The following is a 25270-nucleotide window of genomic DNA, read 5'->3' as shown; positions in this document are numbered from 1 at the left end:
AGTTTCTGCATCTTAAATTCATTGCCAGTTGAGCTAGGTGGCATGTGTTAGAGTGTACAACAATGTGTAGGCAGTCTAGAAGATTAGTGGATTAGTACTCAAGTGTGAAATCAGGAGTACTGTAAAGTGATGGTATAGAAACCCTGTAAAGAGCAGACTTGGCAGGATTTGGCTTGCAATGCCAGAACGCATTCCCTAGGTTGAATTGTGCAGTCTTATCCTGCAGGATTTACTTGGTGCTGTGGATTTAGCTAGGCTGAAGCAAACGAGGAGAGAAAGACTTTACCTATTTAACATTTGTGTAAGTTGATCACTGCTGTAAGCAAAAATATATGAGTACATTATACTAATGGTATTCCCTGTACCGATACCGTGTGGTCTCTTAAGTGGAATTAGCTTGCTATGTGTTTGTAAATTTTACAGATTGTAGTATTGAAACTACCAGAGCCTACCTCTGGCAACTGGTGCTTGTGATTAGAGCTGCCAAATACAGCAAAACATGTATTGCAAACATTAATTTGAATTCTGAACAGCTGTTTGATTCATGTTCGTGTACCTCTGTTGTTCACTGTTTGCAAGCATTCATGCAAATGGTTTTTTGTCTGCATTAATGCAGTTCCTTATGTGAATAGTCATTTTCACAAGCAAGTAATATTCTTTGTGTGAGTGATGATGTCACTGTAGGTGCTTTTGGGTTTGACTACCTCCCCCTTCCCAAATTTAAAACTGTCAGTTACACAAAGAGCAGAATAATTCAGTGCATTGTATGGAGCCAAGCAACCACCTTGATTAGTTCACAACCATCTCTGCTGCTGACATTCATTTAGCAGGTAGAAAAATGTCTTGTAAAAAATGAAGCTTTGTAGGCTAAGAAAAAGACTTAAATTCAAAGAGAGTATTAATCACAACAAATAACCCAAACATCTTGACTTGTGAGCATCAATATTTGTGATTTGACTGTGAAATTATTTGCCAAGTCACCCTAGAATGTTATAGTACATGCTGACTGGCCAGTGGGTGGGAGTTGTTTGTGATGAGTACTTTGCAGTAATGTTTTATGTGTAACATCTGTTTTCTGCGTTCTCCAGTTCAGTTTGCAGTAGAAGTTTTTTATGTTCAAAAGTGAATCTGTATTGCTGCTGCAGACTTTAAATTTTTTTGTACTTTCAGTTGATACATTTGAGGAAAATGCAGTGTGACACATAGGACAGTTATTTATTGAAGGCCCACCTTTGATGTTTATTTTTGGGTTTATTTTCAGATAAGAATTTTTATTCAGGTAGATTTTATCATGAAATATGGTCAGGTCTCAAAAGGAAATTAGTACAAAATAAGGTTTCATAAATAAACCAAAGAAATAAGTAGTTGGATTTCTTATACCCTGTCCCCCACCTCCCTCCACTCCAATGCCAGTGTGTTCTTGAGCTCTTTTTCCTTTTGATTTTTCCATAGCTTTAGTCAATAACTGATTTCTATAGTGAGGCTTTTCTCTAAATCATGAGGATATATAATTTGAATAGGGTTTTATTATTTCCTATCTTTTTTTAATGGTTACTGCATATGGTACATGCTTGATGTTTATTTCTTCACAGGTCTGCTCCATATTTGTTCAGTGTCCCAGATGATGTTGTATGAGTTGTATACTATAGCACTGAATTTTGCAAAACATTTATTTGAAAATTTTTGTTAGGATGAAAAAATGGTTTGATTTGTCTTTGTGACTTTTCCTGGTTTTGCCTGGAACAGAGTTCATATTCTTCTTAGTAGCTGGGTCAGTGCTGTGTTTTTCAGATTCAGTATGAAAATGATATTGACCACACCCTGTTTTGGTTCTTGCTAAGTGGTGCTCAAGACACCTTCTCTAAGGTGTCTTACCGTCTACCAGTGAGGAGCTGCACAAGGAGCTTGGGGGCTATGGCCAAGGCAGCTCACCCAGACTGGCCAAAGGGATATTTTATAGCATAGAATATCATGCCCAGTATATAAACTGTCCATGTGTGTCAGTGAGACACTGAGGATACAGCAACTTATGTTAGATTTTGTAGAACAAGTTTGGCAATGTATGTTACCACAGTATCATAAGTAAAATTTTTGCCTGGGAGCACAGGAAATGAATTTACTGTCACCTGTCCACTCACTCAGTAATCCTAACATCATTCTTTTTAGGCCTTTCACTGGGATTTGGGGATATCTGCTATCTAAAGATATCTAAAGGTCTTCTGCAATGAGATTGTTAACTAAGATTCTCTAAAATTTCCAGCTTTTTTAGGTACTAGAGAAAGTCAAACCAGCCAGGCTTTTTATATTATTTTACTTTGTAGGTTCCAGATAGTACTGTGACAGTGTGAAATATATCTCCCACATTTACATGGAATTTTTATCTTCTAGTAATACCATATTGCCTCTGAAATTTTTAAATATCGGGTGCCTGCCAGGTATCTGGCGTCGTAGGAAGGCAAAGCCTGTTGCCATGGAGCTTTGAGGACTTGCTTCCCCAGTCAGCATACCTGCAGCTAGAGAACTGGCTAAATGATCTCATCGTAGGAGTAGTTTCATCAGGCTGGAGGAAAACTAGGAAGTGAAGGAGTAAGAAATGGATGGGGGTGTTTAGGAGAGATACATCCTTCTCACAGCCCCTAGCCACCACATGCCTCTGCTGTGTCAAGTTGTCACTTTCTTCAAGAGTCCTTAACTGTCTTAGGCAATTGGTGTTTCACCTAGAGCTCATAGCAAATGTGTTAGCTTATTTTCCTTGCTTTAGTACTGTTCCCTCTGCTTCAACTTTGTTTTGCCTTGCTGTGGACTAATGCCACAAAAGTATGGTGAGAAGGATGGCAGAGGATGATGTATCACATTGCTGTGCAAGGATTTTTTTGTTGTGAAGGATATATCTACAAACAGGAAAGATTCCAGTGTCTGCTTGTTCCACAGTTGTGTGAATTGGAAGGATGCTGCTCCAAATGAACTGTAGCTACTAGACAGCTGTTTAGTAATCATCTGGAAATGTCTGTTTCTAATATTGAACCTTTCAAGCCAACTTTTGTCCTTTTTAACCCAATGGATAAGTATGATATAGCAGATCTCTTCACCTGTAGCTGACAGTTACTTTTCAGACTCTGAAGGCTGAACATCATTGGTGCCTTAGTGGAAGTCCAAGAATATTGATTGACCATCCATTTGTTTTTCTTAGTCATGTGCTGTTGTTTGGTTCCTATAGTCAGACATGGATATCTGTGTACTGCATTCTGTACCTATATACATTTGCTCACTTCATAATATACACATTACTGAAGTACTTCTGTGTATTTAAGAGTATTCCCATCCTATATAATGGTAGTCTCACATACCCTAAGTGACTTGTGTTAGCAAAATTGTATTGCTCCTTGGTCACATTACCCTTATGATTCCTCCTATCAGTTATGGGACTTATTTATAGTTTTCTTTCTGTTCACGTATTGAAAATTTGACTTGTGTCAGTCTTTGGTGCCTTGTACCATTAGACCTACCTCTAGGGTCTTCTGTTCAAATAAGATTGGATTTGGATTTCTTTGGACTGCAGTTGCTTCAGTTGGTTCCCCAAAATCTGAATTTACCTATTCAATTGTAGTTATGGTACAGGACAAAGAAAAACTCAGTTGAATTCTCTGTCCTGGTTCCCCGATTGTGCACTTAGGAAGCCTTTAGTGATATCGCTAACTTTGTGGCCTCACTGCTATTAGAAGTTGGACTGTTGCTTATTCTTCCACTGGGATATATCACACACTTCCATAAACATCATTGGGTTGTGTGTCCCATGCTTATTATGTCCTAGTTCCTGGAAATGTGGATCTTGCTCAGGTACTGCAGGTTGCCTGTGTAAATAATAAGGCTATCAGATAGAGCATGCCTTTGCACTACTGTGCAGATGTGCTTTTTTTCTGAAGTATATTGGCTTATGGAGTGGCATCTGTTTATGCAGATGTTATTCTAAAGGGATCTCCTGCTGGTACATAGTGTGTACAAACAGCTTTAGACACTCTTTAATCTCTCTCTGTGGTAGCCAAGCTCTTGAGTAATGGAAGTGTCTCCTTCCCCTATGTAACATATTCCTGGGGAGACCTGATTACAGAGAGATTAGAATCAACAGATTCAAGAAAGTGGCAACACCTAAATTTGATCCCAACTGCTTTGTCAAACAACCTTCTCAGTAACCTTCCTGGAAGAGATTCAGAACAAAAATCAGGCAACAGTCACACTGAATACATGTAATGGCTAGCTATGCCTTCTTTGTGTTGTGGTGATACTCAGGTTCTGCAGTATCCCTGTACCTCCTGTACCTTCTCTTGATCAGCTAGTGATGTAGAGCTAACCTATGTCATTTCCAGGAATCCGAAGACCCATTTGTTTTGGTTCATTATACAAATTATCTTAATGAAATGGCTTTGCTGCTGCTGGATTGTGGCACTTGTTGCAAATGTAGGCTATGCTAAAACCAGGCAAATTTAAAGTCCTTTGGTGTAAAAAATATTTTTTCTCCTACTTGCTGGAAACAGTTGTGGCTGTTGACACTCTCACTATGTGCAGTGACTTTACTGATGCACAAGATACCATTTAGCCCTCCAGTTGCTGTGTGCTTTTACTGGTGGGAGACAGTGTCTGACAAAAGGGCTTTTGTCTGGAAGTCATCTCAGGGTACAAAATGAGCTCTTGCTCTCTGACTGGCTGTGTACTCATGATGATCACAGATATTAGGTTTGCCTTGCAGTGCAGTTATGACTTATGTTCTTTGGACCTGGAACCTCATGACTCCTGTAGCCACAATTTCAGTGAGTCCACACATGGATTTGACTTAGGTCTCGCTTGTATGATAAACTCTTTGTCAGCTCATTTCTCACTCTCTTCACTGAGATGTTTGAATGTAAGCATTTTCTTTCTCACACTCCAGCTGCTTCTTTACCCTCTTCTACAGTCAAGCTATAATCCTGTGGATTTGATATTGCAGGCTGTTGCCATGGAAATAATGGTGATTTCACAATTTCAGTGCTGTAAGCACTGCAGGAGACAATGGAAAAGGTGGTTGGCAAGAGATATAGTGAGGATATAGGGGACAATTCAGAGGAGTTGTTTTTAAACCTTTACTTGGGGGGTGATTCTTTATAATTGTGGGGTTTCAGTGTGTGTTTAGTTCTTTTATCTCTTTTTTCTTTTTTGTAAATGTGTTTTTATTAGAGGTTGGTTCATAAAAATGCATTCCTACATTTTTTGCAAAGGTTATTACAAAGTGATGCTAAACTCTCCTTTCCATGTCCTCAGAATAAAAGTACAGTGCTTTCTTTGCAGTTTATAGTAATTCATTTTTGGACAAAAGGGCAAAGGTTGAGATCTAAGCAACTTCTGTTTGAGTCATACTTTTAGCCTGAAGATATGCCTTTCAGGAAAATATTTTTTTTTCATAAATAGTAAAACAAGCTGAGAACATCATGGTAAGCATATGTATTTAAATCAGTCTGTGTGACTGACTGTATGAAACCCTAATATATTTGTTATTTAATTTTTAGTGTGCTCTGCATGCAAACAATTTTGGTGCTGAAGATCATCTTATGCAGCATCTGTTCTTAGTATTATGTCAGGATTTCCATCTATACTGAAATATTTCCTCTAAATTAGACACATCCATAAAGGTAGAGTGAAGCTTACTGGGAGAAATAACTATGTTATAAAATGAATTGAATTGGCAGCTTAACAAGCCAAAGGCAAGTGGCATCAGATGAGAATTTTTGATACTAAAAGCTTAAAAGCACCAAACATCAGCCTTTTCCCCAGCTATTTACAGCAGCATTCAACTGATTAGCATAGTCAGAGAGTAGATATTATCTGTAACTTTTAACTTAAGATCTTAGAATTAATTTTCAGTCTGCAGTAGGAATTAATCAGTAATGAGGGTGATAGTAACCAATTTTTTAATTAAAGATAGAGAAAAAGTGTTTCAACCTATCAGATGTGTTAAAATTATCTAAAAATTGCTTTAAAAATATTTTGATCTTTTTCTGCTTGGTATTCCATAAATGGAGATACAAAGATCAGCTGTTATATATGAAAGGGAAACAATAAGGAATGTTCAACATGACTCTGGCTTTGTTGGGCAATGTGATTAGGAAATCAGATTCTTAAGGATGGATCTAGTCCTTTGATGCTTGTGTGAATAGAAATAGTCTACTTGTGTGCCAGTACTCATATCTGAATTTCAAAAATTCTAGGCAAGAAACTTCTGAGGAAATGAAAATGACAAAGTGAGCCAGAACTGTTTATGCAGGGCCTGGCCTGGAAAGATGCAAAGTGTCTCATACAGCTCTCAAATCTAATTGCAATTGTGGGCATTTATTAGTACTGAGAATTATATAAATCAGACCTTTAAAATAAATCAAAAGAGAGAAGGTGTTTTTTTCTGAACTATATTTATTAAAAAACAATTTTTGTCATGTAATGTTTCTTGGTGCCAAGTAAGTTTTTAAGTGTTATATAAAGGTCCATTTTTGATGAATTACATTGGAGTATTATGCTTGACCTAAATTTGCTGCATAACTGAATATATATATATATATATATATATATATATATATATATATATATATGTATGTATGAGATTGGCTGTAGAATTTTCTGCATTGGTAGAATACAGGTAGCATTTACCTTCTGTCTTAAAGTCAGTGTGATGATAAATATACTGATGATAGGTTGTGGGTTTTTCGATTCCTTCCTGGAAAATTTGTTTAAAACTCTTAGTTAAGGAGCCATTTAGCTGCAGGTAGTAGTGTCTGACTGATAGGTGAACTCTTTAATGATAAAGGAACTGGGAGACCTGCACAGTAGGTGGATGTTTCAGTGCCTCATTGCCTCTGTTCCTGTTACAGGTGCATGGTGACAGCATCGCAGCAATGAGTGGAATTTTAAAGAGGAAGTTTGAAGAAGTTGGTGGAACCTCCCCCTGCTCATGTGTGTGGGAATCAGATGATGATGTTTCCAGCAGTGAAAGTGCTGACAGTGGAAGTAATGTCCATCCATCTGCTTCTAATCATTTTACCCGTAAGTACTAAAGGGGTGTGTAAGGCATGATGCTGTGTCTTACACTAGCTAAGAAGGGTTCACTTTACTTCTTAGAAATACACATGAAAGCTTTCTGCTTTTTTTTTTTTATTTTAAGTATTTTATCTGTTTTATTACATTTAAATGCTGGCACTCTGAGGAAGTACTTGTTTTTGAAAAAAAAAACCTATTTCCTCTGGTAATTGTTTTGGTGAAAATTTTAATGTCAGAGTGAGTTTCAGAGGAAATTCCATGTTTGTGCTCTATCATTCACATCTACTTAGTGTGACATATTTTAAGCATATAGGAGAATGTCTTCCATTTTGGGTGATGATTTGGAGAAGGGGGAATATTGGCAGTAATGTGAAATGAACATGCCTTTTTCAGGATTAAAGATGGAAGTCTGCATGCATGCATACACATGCATATATGCATATATTTATAATGTGAGAAAGGCATAACTATGTATGTTATGCTTTTGTGTATGTGCTTTTTCAAGTAACACATGTGTACATGTGCTTGTGTACATATGTATGCACACGTGCAGTAATTGTGCTGTGACACACAGAAGCCTTGAGTGGTATTTTAAATGTAAAGTCTGTGACAGAATGCCACAGAACTGAAGAGTGAGAAGCTGCTGGGTTTTATACATATTTTTGACTAGGGTCTCAACTATGGTAACAGAAGAAATATATTTGTCTCTCTCCCACTGAAGTTTATGGACTTGTGTAAATCAGGTACTCTTCTAATAAGAACCCTACAGTAAACAAATAAGTCATGCTGTTCTTTTTAAGAAGATTTGAATTGTGAGTTTTTTTCCTTTGTTCCTTGTAAAAAAGTTTATTATTTAACTCATGGGTTGTTTGCTGGTTATTTTACTGGAATCAGGATTTCACTTTGGTTTTAATTCCTAAACTCATGGTTAGGGAAGTTAACAAGCAAATTTTGCTGTCTCTATCTTAGGTGCAGCTGGCAAGTTTCTCTGTGTATAGGCCAGTTAAACTTCAGTAGGCTGCTGACGCAAGTTACACACCAAGTATGCTCACCCTCCATTAAATGTAATCCATAAGCAGGGTGGGAATGTGGGTGTGGTGTGAGCATCTAAAGTTGTTTAGCAGGTCTGGAAATTCCTAGATGCTATCATGATAAAACAGTTTATTTAAGGCAATTCTAGGAAAGCATAGGGAATCCAAGTACCTGTTTGCTCTCTATTCAAAATATGTGTACCTAGTTATCTGGAAAGAATAAATTAAAGGTTCAGAGGGACAATATGCCGGAGGAAACCAGCTGAAACAAAAATAACTCCCTTAAATTTCTCCATTAAACTTAATTCAAGGTTATTTTAAGATCTGAGTACTTCCACATCGCTGCTTTTCGTGTTACTTGTAGTTCAGCTAATCAGTTTGCTCACCTGCAGTGAGGCCAGTCCAGTAATATTCCTGTGTATTATGACTATTTTCTTTTCAGCAGGGTGATCTCTGCTTGAAGGGCAAGTGTTTGCAGTAAGGCAGCCCTGTCAGTTAGTAATTATGATGTGTCAAGTGGTTCCAATAAAAGGCAGGAAGAGTGCTGGAATTGAAGTTGGTATATGATTTAGCTCTTGGTTATGGAGAGGGTAAGATTCTTGTAACCTGTCTTAGTCAGGAGTAGAGTTATATTTTACAGAGTTTCATGTCATAGGGAAAAACCCTGAGATAATGTTTGGAATGGAGCTGAACTATCTTGTGTGGGGCAGAGGTCTGCAGATAGAAGTATTTTTCTGAACAGCATTTGTAAGAGACAGAAACTATTGGCAACATAGATTTTTAAAGTGGTTTGTGTCAGCTTAAAAATACCAAAAATGGGATCTCAGGAATGCTGAGAACATTGACCAAAAGCCCCTCCAGGATATCTAAGATGTGTGATCAGAGAGATTCAGTCACCTTACAGCATAAGCTTGCTCTGAGTGTTTTGAGAAGAGTCTGTTTGCTGTTAATGTAGCCACTTTGTAGAGCAGGAGCAATAGCAATAAATGCTATTACTTTTCAGACTCTGAACAGATTATTAAAAACAATAATAATGCCTCTTGTTATAATATTTTTTGTTAGATTTGGAAAGTTGTAGATTCCCTGGTTAAATTCATAGAAATATCTCCAGCACAAAAACCTGAGCCTGCAGACATTTTCCATTGCTCTGTTGTTATGTCATGACTGACTTCAGTTTTTACAGTTTCTATGACAACTGTGATTTTTTTGATTGGTAAAGAATCAAGCACTAAAGGATTTTTTGGAGCTGTAAAGTATTTTTCCATCAAAGGAGAAGAGTGAAAATATCAAGATGCTTTTCACTAATCAGTATTGAAATTGAATTGCTGTCTAAATGTAGATACCTGTTTGTGGCAGGCTCCATATACACTAATTTTTTCAAACAGAACAGATGAGAAAATAGCCCTGTTACAGTTGCCAAATAATTATCTGGAAAATTAATGATAATTTATGCTTACAATTTAAGGCATTCATATTTTTCAAATCATGTAGGTAGTGACATTCCCAGGTTAACCCTTAGAGAAAGATACTTATCAAGACATGATTCAAAGCAACACAACTGGATTATTTTCTGAGATTCTTAGGCAATTTTTGTGAGTCATAAGCAAAAGGGTACTTGGGAACTAATGATGAAATTACATTAGGTGGATGCAGGAAAAAAGAGATTAACAGAATGCACAGGTGATCAGTTTGTGGTTCCTGGGGAAATAGAGAGAGGAGCTAATAATGAGCTCATCAGGGTGGGAAGAGAGCTTGTGGACTATGTCATATGTGAAGGAAAAGAGAAGGAGGTTCCCTAAGATGAGGAGCTTGACAAGCAACAGGGTGTTTTTCAGTCAGAGCAGGAAAGCAGTGGTAACAGATTTTACTTGGTAAATATGTCAGCTTGCAGAAAGGGCTACAGATTGGCTGGCTCAAAACTGGGAAAAGGAGGGGGGGCTAATGAACAGAATGAGAACGAGCCAGCTTATCAAGATCAAAGGAATTTAATGCTCCAGGAGTTTGCAAATTCTTAGTCATTGAAAGTGAGTCATCCTCTTTCACTACATTGATGTATATGGAACATATTTCAAAAACAAATTAGAAAATTACTGGGAAGTGTTGATTTTGATTCTACGGCACATCTGTATCTGTGCTGCATTTATTAGAGAAAAGCACCCTGCACTCAGAACATATGTATAAGGCCTGGTCTGTATTCAGGAGTGTGCACTGTCAGCAGCTCTGGAACCATCTTTTGCCAGCAATTCTTAGTTCAGAATGATGCTAACACAATGTATGGGATTCTATTTGCTGATCGAATATTGTCTGTGAGATTGGATAAAAATTAAACATGATGGTTAGATATTGTCCTTGATTTGTTCTACAGAATTAAAATTATACCAGATCATATTTTAGCCACTAGTTTTAGACTTTATAGCAGTTGCTCTCTCTAGATGCTATTACAATATGCAAAATAATTTTAATAACTTTACAGTCTCATTTATAAAGTCAAAGAATATGAAGTTTCTTTTTTCTCTCACCAGTGATGCATGTAATTTTAGAAATGCAAAATCATGATTACCATGGCTTTTTTGACAAAGGGGGATGAACATGCCTAACCTTACAGTTTTTCAAATTATTTCAGAAGTTTTTGGGGGTTTTTCAGCTAACTTCTAGCTTGAGCTAGTCTCAGCTAAAATCCTTCTCTGCAGAAATGATAAGATTGGGAAGTAGGTGATTTTTATTTTTGTGAAGAGTTGCTCCATGGTCTTTGTCTAATAAGATCAGAATTTTAAAATGTTGTTTCTAAGGGTAAAAAAGCCTGAAGATGTCTTGGGTACTAAAAGTAGCTGTCCCTTTTTCAGGTACAAGAAAGCATTATGACAACATTTTCACCCAGTGAAAGCTGTGGGTGGCCTGGTACCATTACACTAGCTTCTGTAGGGAAATGATTGGTGGATCAAATCACAAAGAAGGGAAAAATGGATTTTTCTGTTACCAGTTTATGACCATGAATAGATTCATTTTTGTCTGAAAAAAAGTTTCATGCTTGCTTTCTCCTGACTGCTGTATCCTAATGCTCACTTTATTACTAGTGAGAGTCCCAGTGGCCTTCAGCAGCTTTCTTTGAATTGCTTTATGTGCTCTTACAAAGCAAATGAAGCCTCAGCTTATTGCTATATCCTCTCTCCTCATCTAGTGCCGTGATCAGTACATATTCTTCATTTTGTACTAGTTTAAAATGTTTCCTACCGGTCTGTGTAAAGATGGTTTTAAAGATGTTTTGAAATTTAAAGCTAAGTTAGATTCAGTGCTTTTGACAGGGTATGTTGTGACCAGGTTGGATGGGGAAGACCCTGAGCAGCCTCATCCTCATGGGTGGCATCCCTGCCTGGGGGTGGGAGGTTGGAACTAGATGGTCTTTAAGGCCCCTTCCAAACCAAACCATTCTGTGATTGTCCATTACAGTGACCTTTATAACTAATTTCAGGCTGGAGCACCCTCAATACAGGTGCCATTGTGCAGTGTTTTCTCCTTACTGAACATTGCTCCTCTGTTCTTTGCTCTGATTTAGCCAAGCACTAACTTAGCAATAGGGATGACTGAGGGGAGTTAACTCCAACATAACAGCACAGATTCTATTGGTAGTGGATCTTCTAAAGGAAGTTCCTTCCAGGGGCTTGTGCTTGCTCAAAGGTTTTTCCTCTATCAGTTGATACAGCTGTGGCTTGTATGAACATGCTGAGCTTAAGTCTCTAGCAGTGAGCTGGGAACAGCCTCTCTGGCGTTTGGCTTGGTTGGTCTTTTTGTGTTTTTTTTTAATAGACTAGCAGTTCTGCTTGCAAAGCAGAGCTAACAAGCAGATGAACTTAGTGTTTATCTTGGTGCTTCATAATGAAACCATTCTAATGCTTACAAGAAAGATGCAACTGTATTTTATCTCTGTTTGCAGTCTTACCAGACTTCAGTGGTCGAGTTTTATATTCTGATTTTTCTTACATCATTTGTATTGTACTAGGACTTTTGGCTCTACTGGGGACCTGGACCTCCTTAAGATGAAAGCCTGTATCTGTATACAGAAAACACAGACTGATTTTCTCCAGTATAAGACAGTAAATGCATGTAGTTGCTCTCTTATAAACTGCAGGGAGAAATGAATCCATGGAAATTACTGACCCAAGGGCAAAGATTGCATGAATTTTGATTGAAACATTAGGGGAAAAGGAAAGTATTCTGCTTGCTGGAGACTGTATTGACTTCTTCCTTTCTTCTTCCTCTGTACACCAGCCCCACTTCATGTGTTTTAGTCTTACTGACATGTCCTGGTGCCCAGGGCAATCCCCTGGTGTGCACTGAGTGTGAAGGTGTATTTAAGGTCCTGATCCTTACAGGAATATAAAGAAATTGAGTCTCAATCCTCTCCCTCCTACTGTAGTGATGCAGTTGGGAGACTATAAACAAGCTATAATTTCTTTGGAATTTGCCAAAACAGTTACATTAATTGTTTGATTCTAAAGCTTTCACAAGCTGTGTTCTGTGAGGGTTTGTCTGTTTGGCTTCCCAGCAGTCTTGCTGTGGTGTCCTGTGTTCATCTACCTGTTCATCTGTCTGTTTTGAGCTTTCAAGAATTTAAAGCAAGTGAGGGGATATAATTCTTCATAGATGGTATTCAACAAAATTGATCATCATTATTTTGCTCACTAAATACGCAGCATTTTTGGTGTTTTGACTCTGTGACTACTGATGCTACCCTACCACAATGTGTTTGTAGTGCTAATGGCATTAAGGCATATGGGCAGCATCCAGCCCTCAAAGTTTATTTTCAGAGTTTTTATAATACGTGTAGCAAAAAAACCCTCAAAAAACCCAAAAACAACAAAAAAATCCTACCAACCAAAAAGAAAAACAAACCAACCAAACCAACCAAACCAACCAAACAAAAAAATCAAACAGACAAACCAAACAAAAAAAGGAGAGAAGATAAGCAGCTCATTTAGTCTGAACTTACGTAATAGTGATATGACTGTTCTGAAGGGGAAAACCAGTTAGCAGTTATCAAGGACATTGGCTTGTAGTCCTGTTATTTCCCAGTTCACTATCAAAGCCAATTAAGACTCTTTTTGTAATGTGGAGTCTTTTGTATTTTAATGAATTCATCATCAACTATGTATGCCCCAGAGTAATAGTGGTGAGAAAGGGAGTTTCACCATCAAAGTGATTGAAGACTCAATGACTTTATCCCAAGTGAGGCTTCAACTGTTATTATCCATGGCTCCTTGTTACATGATTCGTTTTCACTGGGTGCTTGTGTGCAAAATAATAATGTGCCAAGCCATTAACTCCCACTTGGAGTGAAGGTACTGAATATTCTGTCACAGGACTTGCTGTGAAGCTTAACTTCATGTTAGTGCTTGTTGAATTCCAACTAACTTGTTGAGTTACTGATGTTTAGTGAATTGCTCTGTATAAATATGTTTTGTATTTGCAGCTTATTGTAAAGTTGTTTATCTCCATTTTGGAAACTCCAGGCTTTAGATACGGACAAAGAACAGATTTCTTAGTACTGAAAAGTAGGTTTTGTGTGTTGTCAACTGGTTATCTGAATATTTTATTTAGACTAGGATATTAGGAGATGCTTTTGAAAATGTTTAAGCACTGTTGCTTGCAACTAAACTAATGTCAATTCCAAACTCTTTCTTGTTTTAATTGAGGTATGACTGCTAGCAAAGAAAGCAGCCATAGGCAGTGGTCATCTGTAGAGCAATAGTTCAGCAGTGGTTACTATGGCAACCATAGGTGACCTACATTTTACCAAAAAGTGATCATGTTTCTTCTTTTTTTTTTTTTTTAATGGAGCATACCCGTTGACTTCTATAAGTATTTTTCATCTTTTACACATTGTTTTACTTCAATAGTATTCTTAGTTTTGAGTGATTAGTGTGAAATGGACATAAGTTTTGGAGCACAGATACCATATCATTGTTACACTACTATTTAAAATTAGAAGTTTTTACCTTTGCTGTCATGCCCAATTGAATATTCTTAGGAAGAAGGTAACACTATTTGAGTAGTTACAGTTGCATAAAAATAATGTATTATTTGTATGCCTACCAGTGTGTGGTTTATAAAGGCTTGCAGTAGAAAGACTTGTTGTGCATTTATTTATTTCACAAACATCACAAGTCAGTAGGCCACGGTATGAATAAAGCTACCCAAACTTTGGACTTTGAACAAGCATCAAAAATGCTTTTGGCTGTAGTAAATTCATCTTGTCATTGCCTTTAAGGAAATGAGAATTTTCTCAAAAAATGAGACTATTCTGCAGACAGACAGAAGAGCAGCTAGGAGAGATGACAAAATGTGACATTTCAGGTAAAAAATTGAGTTGGCATTTTAAATATACATTTCTCACAATGAGATTAACACAGAAGAGGAGGTGCTGGGTCAGAGCATGTGCACAAGGAAGTCATTAAATGTTGTGATTTGTCTAGAATTTTGGCTTGCAGATGAGCCAGGCCTGAATTTTCATAAAATTTTGTTAAAATGTGCTCTTCAAGAAAGAATTTACATTTTTTATTTTATTTTATTTTTTTTCTAATTGGGGTGACTTTGGTAGTGTTTAGATAAATAAAATGTTCTACTTTAAATTGCTTATTGTGCTTTGTAGTGTGAAGGAATCTTTAGTTTCACAGAAATGAAGACAGAGAAATGGACAATAGGGGCTTTTGAGACCAGATTTTATTTTTCATAACTTAATGGATTGCCTGCTAATTACTAAAACCCTGTCATAGGCATGAGAGTCTATCATGGCATTTTGTGGATCTACTAAGGACTGAGGACAATCTATTCAGATCCATTTTTTGCAGTCCTTCCTCACTGTTCCCATGTGCAACATCATATGTATCCTGCAGCTGATAATGGAACCACCTCCCTATGTCTCCTATATTTTCCATTTTCTCTCTGCCCACGCGTCTTTTGTAGCCTGTTTATTGCTTTGAAGTTTATGCAGCCCACTCAGGTTCATCCATACTGCACAGCATGCTTTGCACCAGCACTTGAGTCATGTGTTATTATATTAGCTATAGACTCATTTGTTTGCATAACTCAGAAAAGAAAATGTTTTTTGTTTGTTACCTTCTTTCCTGCTTCAGAAAGCTGGAGTTGGATGCTCTGTGTCCATCTGTGTACACTCTGATACATGCAAACAGCAGCAGTAGTTGGCATTTTAAAGTAGTATTGGCAAGAAATATTAATTACTTGTGTGAAACAGCCAGTACTAAATGCTTTTGGGAGTTATGTAGTTTGCCTTTATGATGCCGAATTTAATTATCACCTACACCTCCTGTATCATGATCAAAAACTGTTTTTCCTCAAATCATTTTGATCTTAAAAATTCTTACGTATCCCTTAAGCAGAATGTCACAAGAGCAAGCATTGCATCCCTGATTCTCAAAATCATGGCTTAACACAGTATGTAAGAGCTGTATGCCCAGAGAACTGTGGCCTGTGCTGAAGGAGGATGTGAAAATCACCAGAGGTCTACCTGGAGTCTGTACCAAAGCTAAGACCAACTAAGTTAGGATTCCTACATTATTTGAAAGCCAGATCACAAGTGTTGGGGGGCAGAATGGAAAGGGACACTGTGCTGGTTTTGGCTGGGTTAGTTACTTTTCTGCACAGCAGCTGGTAGGGGGCTGTGTTTTGGATTGTGCTGAGCACAGGTTGATAATCCAGAGATGTTTTGTTATTGCTGAGCAGGGCTTGCTCTGAGCCAGGGCTCTTTCTGCCCCTTGTACGGCCACACTGGAGAGGGGCTGGGGGTGCCTGGGAGACACAGCTGGGACAGGGGACCCCAGCTGACCAAAGGGACATTCCAGACCACGTGACATCATGCTCAGCATAGAACGTGGGGGAAAAAGGAGGAAAGGGGGAGGACATCTGGAGTGCTGGCGTTTGTCTTCCCAAGTAACCTTTCCCTTGATGGGGTCTTGCTCTCTTGGAGATCACTGAGCCTGCCTATCCGTGGGAAGCAGTGAATGAATTCCTTGTTTTGCTCTGCTTGCATGTGTGGCCTTTGCTTTCCCTGTTAAACCCATGAGTTTTCCAGCTTTTACCTTTTGATTCTCCTCACAGTCCTGCTGATGGGGCAGTGGGCGAATGGCTGCCCAAGGCTTGGCTGCTGGCTGGGGTTAAACCATGACACAAACAGGCATCTCTGATGGCAAAGCTGCTGTCACTACCTTGTGCCATCAGCCCCTTCTCTCTATATGATGACCACAGTTTTGCAGTATGGATTAAATGTTAGTTTGTTTTTAGTTTAGCTTTTCCAAAAAACTATATCCGAAAATGTATTTTAGAAAGATATCCAACCTCACTTTAGGGGCTTCAACAGATGGCGAGTCTGTCACCTGCCATGGTAAGCAGGATTAATGTTTAATTGTCCTTGCAATTACTGAATTTTGCCCTGCTCAGTGAAATACAGGAAGGTTTTCAGACTCCCTGATGTGTCAGAGCAGAAGTACCTCATGTGTACTAGAAATCAAATGTGCATATTGGCTGTATGATCATTTATTTTTTATATATCAACATGCTCTTCTGAATTTTTTCACCCTAATATGGTAACCTGGCTTCATTTTAAACAAACAGAATTTTCTGTTTATTCTGTGAGCTTGCATGTGGCATCATATCATTTTTGATAGAAATTGTAAGACTTTGTTGGTATCATGTTAGCAGTAATGAGGCATGAATTCCATTTTTTAAAGGACAGATTAAGGAAATGTCTACAGACTAAAAACATGATTTCAGAGATCTAAAAATCTCCTGAGAAAAACTGGCGTTCTTTGAGATCAGAAGGTCAGTCGTACAGTAGCAGTTATTCATGTGCATATATCTCTACAGTCATACAAGTCCAATTTAATTTTGTACCATTTGATGGTATAAAACATGATGCTATATTTTACATCTCTGCAGGGTTTTTGATTAGCACTTTTGGAAGAATTTGAGTTAAAAAAAAAAGCAACAGTTTTCCAGCTGCACCTTTGTGTTTAAAAATGCTTAAAATTCATGCTGAAACCTATTGTATCAGCATACATCAGCAACTTCCAGTGAAATTAGATTTATGCAGGTAAAATGTTCCTAACTTATTGTGTGTATTTGTAAATAAATTATTATTGTATATTTACATCCTTTGTCACTTGCTTGCAAAAGTATCTGCTGTTTAAAATTTTGGAAAGAGAAACACCAAGTTATCTGAAGAGGTACTTTCAAGGCTTTTATTTTAATTGTCACATCATGATGTGATTTCTTTTTTCCAGAGACTGGAAGTAAGGGATATGATTCATTCAGCCACAAAGAGCAGGCCAACACATCTCAAGTAGTAAATGTCTTCAGAGAACTCTGTGTAATCAGTAAAATATTTTAATAATGTCACAAAGTAACTTAAAATGCTTGATAGCAAGAAAACTATGATAGCAACTTCTCTTGGTTAACTAATTCATAATTTCATGTAAGCTTTACTGGGATACTGGAAAATGGGTATTTATCTTTTATTTGTTTGTTATTAGAATGTTATTTTTAAATGTTGCATATACTGATGAAGGAAAAATCAGAAAGCAGGACTGTAGGTAGCCCTTCTTCTGAAGGGTTTGTTGGATTTAGGAGTTAACCATGATGCAGACATTAAATCTGTCTGGTTTTTATGGTTCTAAGTGTGACAATTTGTCATATTGTTCTGATTTGAGATGTGGAGGAAGGATAGGAGTTCCCACCCCCTCCCCACTTCTCCCTCTGGTACTCAAAGTTGGATTTCTGGTCTATGTAGGAGATTAGTTGAAAAGGGTTTCTTATTCGGGGCTGTATTTAGTAAAGAACATAAGTAACCTATCTAATACATGAGATAATAGGATAAATAAAATGATAAAAGAATAGGCATGGTGGGTTTTTTGTTGTTTGCTCACCTTTGTTTTGTGAAGACCAGTTTTGCTCTGTGTGCTCTTTAAATGGCAGGTTAACTGCTGTAGCTAATTCACAGAAATAAGCATATTCCAAAACAAGGTCAAGGTGGGAAATTAATAATTTAACCTCATATAGATGGGATTTTTGAATATCTCTTTCGCTGCAGGGCAGACAAATGATAGAAATATAAGATGACAAGCACAATTTTGAAGAAACACGTTTTACCCATATCACATGTAAGAGGAAGGGATTGCTAGTGGACTGCAATTCTGCTTTGATTTTGTTTGTTTGGTTTTTTGTTGGGCTTTTTATTTTTGTTTATTTTAAATATCCAAACACAAGGTCCTTGTCCACCATTTATCTTTACACCACTATCTCCAGCTAACAACAAAGGGGGTAAAAAGATTACCACCAAAACAAAGCAAACAGTCCCCCAAACAAAAAAAGCAAACCAAAACCCTTCTACAGGTCTTGAAATGACTCTGCATTCACAAGGTCTGGAGAGTGATGAGGATGAAAAATTTACATGTTCAAATGTCAATCCATTATTTTAAAATGGGGAGAATGGAGAGGCAGCATAAATCACTAATCCAATTGTGCTAGAACAGCTGCCCAGATACAGCAGCCGTGAAATCTGTGCTAGCAACCTGATTAAGTTGTTTTTTAACCAGTGTGTCATCTAACTTAGCTCTGTGTGTAGGATGAGGGTATCTGGATTCAGTGGCTGATTTAAGACATTTTAGCTCTTGGGGATGAAGCCTGATGAGAGTTCCTGCACAAATGCAGTGTTTGCAGCCTCTCCAGTGGTGCTGGCTTGGGGCTGGATTGTGCACTTGGCACAGGAGAGATGTGAGACATACAGAGATTTACCAAAGGCTATAAATTTCTGAAGGGGACAATCACCGCTATCACAAATGCAACAGTTTTCCCATGTCAGGATCTATAAAACTGCAGGACAGCTGAACAGAGGATGTTTCAGGAACAAATGATGGCATAGTCTTATTTTTAAAAAGGACATAATTTAATTTTATGTGATGGTGCCTGCATTTTAATGCATAGCATAATAAAGCCTGAACCCTTTGGCTGAGGTCAGTCTATCTACTAGTGTCTTCTTTTAGGAGTAGTTAAGCATATAAAGAAAAAATTCTTCTCTTCCCATAAATGCTTTCCAGTGGTTAAATTCAAAAGCTTTTCATTAGAAATTGCAATATATAGGAGCTTGGACGATTTCTGTGAGTACAAATTCCCTCATAGCACTTTTTTCCCTAGAAATTATAAATACAGAATAAAAAGATAAAAAAAGATGTGTCCTATGTTGCAATTGCTGTAAAATTTATATTGTAGTACTTGAGGTTTGTGTTATAAGTTGTGGCCTGTGGTTTCCTTTCTGAGAGTTTTGCTCAGGTGCCAGTATTAGCTAAAAATAAATATTTACTGAGGATGACAAAATCCACTATCCAGAGAGCAAAATTAATTTGTAGGTTTGTACTTCTTATGATGTAAGCTATAGAAATGCATGACTTGTCCATTTCAGGACTGGGAGACAGTTTAAAAACCCAAAGTAATTCCACTGGAGAAGGTATGTATTATGTAAAAGAATAAACACTTTGATAGTATCTCCACCCTTTTGTCTGGTAAGACACAGATTTTGTTGATAGTATGATGTAGTGTTTGAAATGTGACACAGGGAATTCAGTGACTTGCATTCTATCCTCTAGAGTTTCCTTCCTTTGGGAATTTGAAGAATTCATTAAATACATCTGACCAGAGGAGATTAAAGCCCTCTTTCAGCAAGGTGCTTAAGTTGGATTCATGGTTAATCAAAATAATTGTGCTGGGACCATTGGTTTCTAATATTTGTTCTCACTCAAATGGGGCCTTAAAAAATCGACCATGTAAAATGGCAGCAGAATAAGTAGTTAAGGATGCTGATGGACAATTTCCAAAAAGCATACTATTCACAATATTTTAAGAATCTTTTTCTTTCTACCTCTATTTCTTCATCACTATCCCTATTATCCTTTTGATTGTTTGAAAAGCATTATAATTCAGTGGTCTGGTTTAGTACTTAAGTAAGTCCTAGACACATTCTTGTTATTTCTAATCCATCAAGAGTACCCAACAGCTCCTTTATTTTCTTTATACCAGTCTAATGAGGTCAGCAAGGTCAGAAGAAACTAGCAAGAAAGGTCAGAGTGGCTTATGCAAGGGTCCTTTTCTGTAGGTTGATATTCAGCATGCTGGGAATAGGTCTGGCTATAGTATTTGCAATCTGCAGTGAAATAATGACATGAGCAATTTGACAAGTAGGCTTCATTATCCTTTCCCACAAAATGTATTTCCACAACTAGAGCAATTAGTAGGGATTATCTTTGAGAGGAGAAATAAATGGCTTTTAACTGCTTCATGTGTACTAAAATACTGCTAGATGCTTTAAATTTTTCCCATGTGGGGAATTTATTTTGTCTTTTAAATTCAAATGTCAGGATATCACCCTGTATCAGAAGAAACAGTACTTTCCCATCCACTTACTGATCTAACTTAGAGATAGAATCCTGAAATTCATATCAGACTTAAATTTCCAGACTTGACACTAAAATTTTCCTTCCCCCCACCTATTATTGCTGAAAGTGAAAAATACTTTCTTTCTGTAATTGTTTTGACTTGTTCAATGAAACAGGTTCTCTCTAACTGGTGGTCTTGAAGCAAACCCTTTACTTTTAACCACTAAAAGCACAGTTAAGGGATGGCGAACAATAAGATATTAGATTAATTTTTTAAAATTTTATTTTATTTTTTCAAATGGAGACATTAGGTATGGAACAGTTAAACTGCTCAAAGCCCCATAGAAGTCCTTGTTACAAATGGATTTCAGGATGCAACTGGTCATGCAAACTGATTTCACATCTCTACTGCTAGTTCAATGCTAGCAGTTCAGTAGGTTCTTCTTTTTGCAATCCAGAGAAAAAGTTTGAAATACAACCATTAGTTAAAGTATTAATAACACCTGTATACTGAAAATAAGAGTAGTGTAGTGTTTAATAAGTGCTCGGCATCCTATTTGTTACCAGTTTTTCTTCCTACTGCTCAATTGTATGCAGTCTGGCTATGGCTTGAGAGTCCTCATCGGTTACCAGTTGTCTAGTAAAAATTCCTCTGCATTTTATTTGACATTTATTATGTGGGCATCTCAGCTTTTGGGTTTATTTTCTGAAGATTTGACTTAGGCTGGTGACTGGGTGTTGGCTAGAGACTATAGTGTTGGATATCACTGGCAGATTCACCTTATTTGTATGCGTGGAACAGAACAATGGATGTGCAGACAGGCAGGAATTTTCATTTCTGGTTCAGGTTGTATTTGACTCAGCTGTCAGCTTATCTAGTGTTTGGGTTTTGGTATTTCCCACACCCATTGATAGTAGTCTGAGGTCACTGGTATATTTTTACCAAATTCTCTGCTTTTTTGTAGCAGAGTGAAACCTTTCAAATCCTGCACTTCTTGCTCAGTGCACTTTGTGAATTTTCACACTGCGTTTGCTGGAGGGTTAGGATGCAAGGGAATTCCTTTTTATTGCTTTTTCTTTTTTAATGGATAGAGTTATGTTCCTAGCATAAATTGGCCATCAGTGCTACAGTATGGTATTTCTGGTATTCTCATTCAATTAATTTTTCTCTGTCATTCATTTACTTTAGGACCCATGTGCCTTATTTTTAGCACATATGTATTAGATAAAAATATATTTTTAAGATTTCAAAATAAACATTTTGGCCTCATCTTTCACAGTTTGTCTTCAAGAATTTACTGTATTTCATCTTCTGAAATTTTGGTTTGCCTGTGCTTTTTCCCATTCTTGGTTCTTTTAATTCTTTTAATTCTTTTAATTCTTTTAATTCTTTTAATTCTTTTAATTCAGTTTATTTTTGAAAAGTCACTTTGTTCCTTCCATATCTTACAACTTTCTATAAATTTATATTTTTAGTGGCCTTTTCTTTCCCATCTGTACTTTTTCTGGTTAATCTAAAAAAAAGAAAAGCTTATGTATAATGTCTGTGCTAACAACATATGTATCCTTCTCAGATTTTTACTGTAAGATTGTTTTCCAGTAAGTAGTTTGTCTCTCCTCCAAGACAGTTGACTGAACTCAGCTGTGAAGCAAGAGAAAAATCATATGCAAACTTTTTAGCAATTTCCATCTCAATATCACAAAATCCTGACCTTAAAAAAAAACCATTCTTGCTGTGTTCTCTTGTATATCTCAGTATTGCTTTAAAAGTGATGTTACTTTGACCTGCTGATGCATCTATTTGTATTCCCATTAGCATCACTTTTTAGTGTCATAAACGTGCCTTCTTTGTCTCTGCCTCTTGAAACAGAGGCAAGTTTTTGGTCTTTTCCTGTCCACTTACCAGTCAGGGTTCACTATTATTGGTAACTTTAAAAATTTTTGAATCCTATGCTGTTTCAAATGTTTTGGAGCAGTCCCTGCAAATGTATTTAATTGATTTTTAAAATCTCTTTTAAAACTTGCCCTACTCATTATGTGTATAAAATTGTCAGTTGTCATGCAAAAATAATGGTTACAAGATGACAAGTGGTAGCTCTTTGTTTTCTCTGCAGTGTCTTTGAATCCTTTGCTGCTTCCTGCTTGACATTTAAGATGCTTAGCTTCTAAGATTATATATCAGGTTATATATAGCTTTTAAGGCTGTAAATGCTGTCATTATTGTGGTATACTAATTTAAGGCATCAGGCGAGGTTTGTGGGGAAATTAGCATTTTTTTAATTAGATTAGCTTCTACAGCTAGAAAAGTAGGCAGGCTTTTGTGTCTCTGACCCCTTTCTCATGTCCTCAAAGGGTTTGGTTTTCCTACTCATCTCAGTTTGTCTACTTCAAGATACTGCTGCTCTCTACAAACTGCCTGTGTCATTGCTTGACACACTGAATGTCACGACAAGGCTGGCAGTTGCTGATCTGGGTCTGTTCCTGTGTGATTATCATCATAAAGCAATTTTTGAGTTGTTTGCAATTTTGCAACTACAGAAAAGAGTAAGAAGATCAGCACAGAGCATGTACCAATTTGCTGTTGTAAGTATGTAGCAAGCTAAATGTGACAGCTTTTCAGGAATTCTCACAGTGCTGGAGATAATAAGAAAAACTGCAGGATACATGCTGCACAGTTATGAACTCATTGCCATTGTAAATGACACAGAATATGTTTCCTGAATGTAAATGGGCCACTCCTGTCTCTCAATCCAAGACATCCAGGGCAGTGAGAATATCTTTTGATCTGAAAAAGTAGAACATTTGGCACCGGCAAATCTTTGTATTTCTTGAAACCTTAAATGACTGAAGTCAGCATTTGCAATCCCGTATCCTAGAGCCTATGTAAGTGGACATAGGGCAGGAGAGCAATTCCAGGCTGGCAGCTAGAACAGTGCTAGTGTCACTGAAATCTGCACACCCCAGAAGATGGAAAAAGAGAGCCAAGGATCTTGACTTCCTGCTCTTCAGTCACAAAACTAGTGAGTCCCCTATGAGCTTGGAGCTGTTGATGTGGTAGAAGGCTGTTAACAGCAAATGACAGCTGGTGCTGTCAGCTAGCACCTTTGCTGTGACCTGGAAGGTCAAAACAGACACACTGACTACACTATTTCTAAATATCTGACAAGTCTAGTATTATCTCAACTTAATATAGCAGAAATAAACATGGTCCTCATGTTCCTAAAAGGGAAAATATTATGATGGAAACAATATTATCCTCAGTGCCTAAAGATGTTAGGCCAAAAGAATTAATCCTTTTCAGAAGTCACAATCATTGCAGGGATGCCAAAAACCACACTGAGTTGGTAATTGCTTCTTTTCTGCAACACAGGAAACTGTCAGATGATGCAACTTTGTATCAGGTGATACCAGCCATCCCTGCGGTTTTGTCTGTGCCATAAATTGATGATCCTAATGCAAAGTATTTTAAGGTAATCCTGGTTGAAAGTCTAATTTATTTTTTAAGATGTTCACAGGAAAATATGTTGAATAATGATTTTAAAAGGGGGAAAAATAATTCCTCCTCTGCAAGTGCACCAACACAAGAGGCTGCAGTCTTTAGGGACTTTAGTCTGACATCCTCAACCCTTGGGTATTGTACTGCTGTCAGGGTGATAAGTGTGTCTACTTAATATTGTGAACAAAAAATCTAACTGAAACATTAAGTTCTCCAGCTGGTAGGTTTCAAGCAGTTTAATTTAAAAAAAAAATCATGATGGTATCTGAAATGCTGAAATCTTGAAAGATATTTGAGCTATAAAAATGCTCTAATTAAAGTCATTATTTGGTTCTCATCCCTTTTAGGTAGAAGTCTTAGATAAAACACTCCATAACTACTTCTACAAAAGAACTTCCAAACTTGATCATGTTGTAGAAATGTTGATCCTTGCACAATCTCAGGGCATGTAGCTACTACACTTAACCCTTTAAGCTCTTGGAAAAATAGACCAAAACCACAGTGTTTTGAACTTTGAACATCAGCTGAAAACAGTGTTATCAAATTAAAAATCAGTCCATTTTGGTCTCTTAAGTTATACAAGGGCATCCTGGAACTGTCACTGATTTGCGAATATGAATGTGGATATTTAAATACTGCTATCCATCTTCTTCCTATATGAAAGAAATGCCAGTCAGTGTTCCTTAGAAAGCATATTTCTGAATTGGACTGGCTTACTTTCATAGTTAGGGTTGGAAGGGACCTTAAAGACCATCTAATTCAAAGCCCTCTGCCATGGACAGGGATGTTACTCACTTAGAACAGAGCCTTTGAGCCCTTTGCTCAAAGACCTATCCAACCTGACCTTGAACACTTCCAAGGATGGGACATCCACAAGTTCTCTGGGTGGCCTGTTCCAGTGCCTCACTACCCTCTGACTGAAGAATTTCTTCCTAATGTCTAATAAAATCTCCCCTGTTCTAGTTTAAAACAGTTCCCTCTTGCCATGTCACTTTCCAGCCATGTAAAAAATGACCCTTTCTCTTTTTCAAAAGCCTCTTTTAAGTACTGGATGGCCACAATGAGATCTTCCTGAAGTCATCTCATCTCCAGGCTGAACAGCCCCAGCTCCTCAGCCTGTCCTCACAGGAGATATCCTCCAGCCCTCTGATGACCTTTGTGGCTCTTCTCAGGACCTGCCCTAACAGGTCTGTGTCCTTCCTGGGCTGAGGACCCCAGAGCTGGCCTCGGTTCCACAGATGGACTCTTCT

General features: G+C 37.4%; 1 protein-coding gene across 3 annotated transcripts in view; it reads left to right on the top strand.

Moving 5' to 3' along the window:
* CSRNP3 (cysteine and serine rich nuclear protein 3) overlaps nucleotides 1–25270 on the top strand; it is a 97859-nt gene that overhangs the window by 24317 nt on the left and 48272 nt on the right. For all 3 annotated transcript variants that reach the window (XM_066553932.1, XM_066553934.1, XM_066553933.1), the window contains exon 2: nucleotides 6891–7062. In XM_066553932.1, the coding sequence (XP_066410029.1) occupies nucleotides 6915–7062 (148 nt within the window). In that variant the 5' untranslated portion in view covers nucleotides 6891–6914. The remainder of the gene's footprint in view (nucleotides 1–6890; nucleotides 7063–25270) is intronic.

The sequence above is a fragment of the Molothrus aeneus genome, chromosome 7 (genome assembly GCF_037042795.1).
Source record: "Molothrus aeneus isolate 106 chromosome 7, BPBGC_Maene_1.0, whole genome shotgun sequence".
NCBI classification, from domain to species: Eukaryota; Metazoa; Chordata; class Aves; order Passeriformes; family Icteridae; genus Molothrus; species Molothrus aeneus.
This window is presented reverse-complemented; position numbering and strand designations above follow the sequence as displayed.